Consider the following 6,617-nt stretch of genomic DNA (forward strand, 5'->3'; position numbering starts at 1 on the left):
GTGGTTGAGATACACAATTTGAATCACTGTTTTGAGAAAGCCATGGATGCTGAAGATTTAATCAAGGCGGCCCCACGAAGGATCAATCCACAATCCAGTAATGTTAGGAGGACTTTTACTTCTAATAGACCAAGTGGGTTTCCTAACCGAGTTCCACCAACTACAGAGGATAGAGGTAAGGCACCCATGATTAATCAATCAACCAACAAATGTTTCCATTGCCAACAAGAGGGTCATTATGCAAAATTCTGCCCGCAAAGGAGAAAGTCCAACTCAGTGATCGCAGCCATGGAAGCTAGTCCAGATGTCCAAGTATGTGAGCCACAGGTTAATGACAATTGGGCTGTTAATACCACCCTTGAGGGAGAAGATTATGCTGATACCTTTGAAGATGATACTTATGAGGTGAATGTGGTGACATGCATTCTGGTTTCTGAATCTAAGGGGGAGGATTGGCAACGACATTGTATCTTTTATACATTGATGGATAGTGGCTCATCAACAGCACAAGTGATCGTGGATAGTGGAAGTCGTGTCAATGTGGTTTCTTAGGCCTTTGTCATTGAATGAAAGCTTAAAGTTGAACCTCATCCGCAATCATACAAGGTATCTTTACTCAATAGCGATACTTTAGAGGTTAATTAGCGATGCTCAGTACCCCTTAAGATTTCTGGTTATGAAGAAAATGTCTAAAGTGATGTAATTCCCATGATTTTGACTGATGGGTTACTTGGGAGTCCATGGTTGCATGATAACAATGTCTTGGTGGAAGGTACAAAAAATCAGTGTTTCTTCGATTTCAATGAGAACCCACTGGTCCTCAATCCACTCAACATACCAATGATGAAACCAAGGCTTAGAGCTGCCCCAGCTGAAGCAACAACAGATTTTGAAGACTATTGATAAAAAGCAGCCAGTAAAAGGAGCAAACAGCAAAGTACAACATGCTAATACAGGTACTAGTAAGGCAAAAAAACTCATGGAGTCGCGACTTCTTGCATTACCCCAGCGGGAATTCCTTACCACCAGTGAAGAAACAGGGTTGATATTAGCTTTGGTCATGAAAGAAGTGTTGGCAGCCCCTACTGTTACTCATCCCAAAGCTATAAAAGAGCTACTTAAAACTTCTCAGACCTAGTACCAGACGATCTTCCTAACGAGCTGCCACTGATGAGAGATATTTAGCATGCCATTGATCTAGTGCCAGGATCAGTATTACCTAATCCGCCCACTTATCGCCTCAGCCCCTCTGAGCATGCCGAACTCAAAGGATTTATTGTTGAGAGCATGAGCCTATGTGTTATCCCAACAGTACTTACTCCAAAGAAATATGGCAAATGGCTTAAGTGTATTGATAGTACGGCAATCAACAAGATCACCGTCAAGTACAAGTTTCCTATCCCACGCCTTGACGATATGTTAGACATGCTTACTAGTGCTTCTATCTTCTCGAAGATTGACTTGAAGAGTGGATACCATCAACTAAGGATCCGTCCAGGAGATGAATGGAAGACTGCATTCAAGAAAAAAAAAATGGACTATATGAGTGGAAAGTGATGCCCTTCGGCCTTACAAATGCACCAAGCACTTTCATACGTGTGATGATACAGGTATTTCGTCCATTCATCGGCAAGTTTCTAGTAGTCTACTTTGATGACATTCTTATCTACAGTCACACCACTTAAGAGCACCTTGACCACCTGAAGCATGTGATGAGAGTGTTACATACAGAGAAACTCTTCATCAACCTCAAGAAGTGTTCATTTATGTTACCTAAGGTTGTCTTCCTTGGATTTATTATATCTCCAAAGAGGTTGAAGCTGATCCGGCAACGGTACAAAGCATAGTTGATTGGCCGGCACCACAATCCTTAACAGAGGTGAGGAGTTTCCATGACCTAGCATCGTTCTATCGGCGTTTCATTTGAAATTTCAGTAGCATCATGACACCCATTACTGAATGCATGAAGGAAGGCAAAGATAAATTCTCTTGGACACTGATTGCCACCAAAGCTTTTGCATTGATCAAGCAAAAGATGACTGAGGCACCAGTTTTACGGCTACTCAACTTTGATATCATATTTGAGGTGGTGACAGATGCATCCCACGTCGGAATTGGTGGAGTTCTTACGCAATCAAGTCACCCCATTGCCTTCTATAGTGAAAAGCTAAACAAAGCCAAGCGTCGTTACTCTACCTATGATCTGGAATTATATGCAGTGATCCAGATCCTGAATCATTGGAGACACTACCTTGTGAGCAAGGAATTTATTCTATACTCTGATCATGAAGCCCTCAAGTATTTACATTCACAGCGATCCATAAGCAACTGGCATGCTAAATGGATTGCTTACCTACAAGGGTTCCACTTTGCTCTAAAGTACAAAGCAGGCAAAGAGAAACAGGTCAGTGGATCACTGATGCACTAAGCTGCAAAGTACTCACCATGTCCACCTCCACTACTCACTGTGCCAGCATTGAACACAGTACAGATGAGTACCCATCTTCTTAGGGACACGATTATGTATCCCTAACAGTTCCCTTCGGCAGCACCTCATTAGAGAACTACATGGTGGTGGTATGGGAGGACATTTTGGAGTTCGCAATACATATGTTGCGGTTGCTGATTTATATTATTGGCCACATCTACAACGCGATGTACAACAGGTTATCCAATGTTGTCGTGCTTGCCAGCTTGCTAAGGGCGATAAACATAATACAGGCCTCTATACACCTTTACCAGTTCCACATGCACCCTGGCTGCATATCAGTATGGACTTTGTTCTGGGTTTACCATCTACACTGGAGCACCATGATTCTATACTTGTAGTAGTGGACAGATTTTCAAAGATGGTTCATTTTATCCCCTGCCGGAAGACATTTGATCCGAGTCTCGTGATGTGAAATTCACTAGTTACTTCCTTTATTAACTATTTTCTGGAAAGTTTCTATAGTCTAGTAATAAACAGTAAGTATATATATTCGATACATATTCATTGCAAAACATAATATTTTGGTTCCATTTTAAAGTAGCTATTGCTGACGTTTGGGATGCCAAAGATATGTTGAATGGGTATCATTTGAAGCCCTTTTTTTTTTGTCAATTAATATAGATGTCATAAATTATATTCTAATATAAACTGGTCAACTGCTTTACCTTTTCGGATATTGCAGTCACCAATTCCTTTATTTTAGATGTATTCCTAGGCTGGAACTATTATTTTGGGGTGGGGAGGAGAAAAGCAATAAAAAAAAAAAAAACATGTTTAGGGGCAGTACATTTTCTTGCTTCACAGTTGAGGGCGTAAGGACACTTTGAATATTTGGTAGGCCTGCCAATAGGGACCAGTAAAAGCAATGCAGATGTCCAAAGAAGTGAAACCCAAATAAAACTCAAAAGTGACGGGCCCAGTATTTAAATTTTATAAAAAGCATGAGATCATGGACCACATGACATCAAACAAAGCAAACTGTAAAGAGTGTGGATAGAAAAGATGGGCCAATGAGGCTTCTAGCTAAGGGGTTCATACATCTTAAATTATTCATTCTAAAGGTCTGAGAAACCAAGGTTATTTTGGTATTTAACCTTTTCAGTTGGCAACAGAGACAGAGCTCCGTAGTATGGAGAATCTTAAATAAAGTTTTGATTCTTTCAGAATAAACAAAAGAAATCTTATTTTGCTACTGACTGATGATCAATCAAATCAAAGTCTCCATGGTGTGATGCTCTTTACCACATCCTAGAAGGCTAACAGGATGATGCATTCGTAAAACATAAACCAAAACAGATTCTTGACCATACAAGAAGTCCCACCCGGACAACCAATTATCGAGTACACAGACAAGCGAATCATGTAATACATGTAGATCATATCTACTTGCACATATTGTATAGACATAGCAGTCGCATATTTATGCGCTACTCATCTTTATTTTTCTATAGTATAAATCCAATTGAAAAGATTTTTTCTGTACAGCAAAAAATTCTAGAAGGACCTGTGTAGCAGGAAGCAAACTGACCTGTTGCCTAAATACGTCTGCTTTAGCTGCAGTTCTGGCTAAGATAAGAAGTCCAGAGACCAGGCGATCTAGTCGATGTACAGCTGATAAAAGAATAGCTAAAGGAAAAGCCGGGAAGCCAAATAGCCACATTTCCAAAGAAAAAGACTGAAATAATATATTAAAATGAAACAATTAATCATAAGTTGACCTAATCAAAGATGGAAATCATTTCCATAACTATATGTGTAGATTTACAACAATTCCAAGTCAAACTATTTGGATACGAAACAGAGGAAACAAGCCATGTTCTGCCTGAAGGATGCCAACAACTGTGTTTTTACGATACTGACCACATGGATGCACCTGCATAAAAATAAAAATAGAGTTACTCATGGTTATGTGTATTTGAAAGGATAATACTTTAGTTAGAATGTCAAAACAAGAATAAGTCATCTCCCTTGCATGGGTCGCCCTATGGCAGAATCACAGTAAGCCCTATGGTAGAAGTGAAAATATATGAACCCTAAGGCATCATCTTGATCACCTTCCCATCTATTTCCTTGGTTATCCTTCTATGCATGAATACGGCGTCCAAATATAAGCAATGTAGATAATATCCACAGCAGGCCCTTTTCTTTTTCCTTTTCTTGGAACTTGGAAGGTTCGCTTGCAAGTGAATAAATTAGACAACAATGTGCAGCAATACAAATGTTTATATCTCGATGAGTAAAGTACATATGAATTCTATGAAAACAATTGTAAGCTTCCTAATTTGAATTAAACAAAACCTTTGCCACATGGAAATGCAAGAGCATCATGTGTAAAAGTAAAACCGGAACACCCAAGCTACCATGTAAACGGGATAACAGCTTAAGAATCATAACAGTCATCAAGTATTGGTGACTAACCGGAACAGATGCAGGCTTATAGACTGTCAGAACATCAGGTTCTTTCTGTAGAATTGACACATCCCGGGCCAACACTGGTGGTTCATGCCTACACCACTGGCTCAGTATTAACCATTTCCATTTTCAGTTTGAATAATTTGGTGGTAGTAGTTCCAAAGTTATTGAAGGAAGAAAAAAAAAAAGGGAAAAAATGACAAGACCACTTAGTCGAAATATTAAAATCAATATTAAGGATGTCAAAATGGAAATTCTATGAGGCCCAACAAACCTGTGTAAGAAGTGGCTTATCTTTTGTGATGATTGAACTATATATGAAACTGACACAATTTGTCCATCAACTTGGATCCTCCCAGACTTTACAGCACTAACCTACAGTATTCAACACAAAAAATATCTATTCAGATATCAGACACCCTTATAAAAAGAAGTAAATTACTGATGCAGACAAAAAGATTTTTCAGGAAATATAAAGAAATGAACAGATTTTCAGGAAATATATACATACGTAATAATCGTAGGGCCTTCCTTTGAACTCTTCAGCGAACAGGTCCACAATGGTTTTCCCGGCCCATCGTTTCTTAACCTACACAGAAACAATCACAGATACAACCTTTAATGCTTAACTGTGATTAACTAGATCTTCTTCTTCTTTTGTTTCATTTCTTGATGTCGATCTGAACATCAAAACTATGGAATTGTAAACTTACATGAGAGATAAACTCGAAGTAGTAGGGCCTGACATGGCGCCTCCCTGCAGGACTCCCGCCAACATTTAAATTCTTTAAATCGGGAAAGGGGATGCAAACATAGGGCGAGAAGATAAAAGCATTTTAATTATTTTTGTTCGTTTGAATGCTCACCGTTGCTGAATATGTAATCTTGGCGCTCCGGAGGGTTTGCGGGAGTTTGCCATACGATCTCCATCTCTCTCTCTCTCTCTCTCTGTCTCGAGGACAGTATAAATTTTAGGGTTAATTCCAAATGCCCCCCTGAAAAAGGCCAAACGTACGGTTGCACCCCTAAACTTTCACTAATGTAACATGCCCCCCTATTTTCCAAACTAAGTATCAATATAGTCCCTCCCGTTAGTCAGATACGTTATGTTATAACGCATCCTAGTTTTTGAAAATTTATGGACCATTCTGCCCCTTGATAGGGTAAAATGATCAAAATAACCTTACTTGGAAAAAAAAAAAAAAAAACTGCAACTCATCTTCCCCAAAGATAATCTTTGGGGAAGATGAGTTCTTGAATCAGAAATCAACAATGGAAGTCCACGATAACGAGAGCGAGCCAAATTCCCCAGTCAATTTTTGGGGAAGTGGTTTAATTTCGCGGGGAGAATAACCTTACTTCAATGCTGAAATCATTCTAAGGCATCCTGTATTCGAATCAAAATCATGAATCCTGTAACTATAAAATGCAACTAAAGCTGGCCTCATGTCTTCAACACTCAAAGACACCCTGTTTTAAAGCAGGCCAAAGAAAAAAATCCCATAACTCGTAACAAAATTCCCTAATTCTGTTACATCGAAGGATAAAAGCTTCAACCAGAACACGTAAAAGCACCTGCTGAACTCTATCCCTCCAACCATAACACACATGAACTTCTTCCTGATAAAGAACTCTCCTCTTAAAAGATTTCAGTTCTGTAACTGACATCCATTCACCATCTTTTGCAGTTATTGAACTCTGCAGAAGGGTAAAT

The 6,617-nt window shown here is 39.2% G+C and overlaps 1 protein-coding gene across 2 annotated transcripts in view; it reads right to left on the reverse strand.

The window, feature by feature from the left end:
• LOC122638238 (RNA pseudouridine synthase 7-like) overlaps positions 1 to 5,852 on the reverse strand; it is a 28,044-nt gene extending 22,192 nt beyond the window's left edge. For both annotated transcript variants that reach the window (XM_043831105.1, XM_043831106.1), the window contains exons 1-7: positions 5,770 to 5,852; positions 5,617 to 5,660; positions 5,415 to 5,492; positions 5,178 to 5,278; positions 4,910 to 4,997; positions 4,286 to 4,364; positions 4,020 to 4,102 (exon numbers count right to left, since the gene is read on the reverse strand). In XM_043831105.1, the coding sequence (XP_043687040.1) occupies positions 4,020 to 4,102; positions 4,286 to 4,364; positions 4,910 to 4,997; positions 5,178 to 5,278; positions 5,415 to 5,492; positions 5,617 to 5,660; positions 5,770 to 5,833 (537 nt within the window). In that variant the 5' untranslated portion in view covers positions 5,834 to 5,852. The remainder of the gene's footprint in view (positions 1 to 4,019; positions 4,103 to 4,285; positions 4,365 to 4,909; positions 4,998 to 5,177; positions 5,279 to 5,414; positions 5,493 to 5,616; positions 5,661 to 5,769) is intronic.
• Between the last annotated feature and the right edge of the window lie 765 nt (positions 5,853 to 6,617).

This window comes from Telopea speciosissima, chromosome 8, assembly GCF_018873765.1.
Source record: "Telopea speciosissima isolate NSW1024214 ecotype Mountain lineage chromosome 8, Tspe_v1, whole genome shotgun sequence".
Classification (NCBI taxonomy): Eukaryota; Viridiplantae; Streptophyta; class Magnoliopsida; order Proteales; family Proteaceae; genus Telopea; species Telopea speciosissima.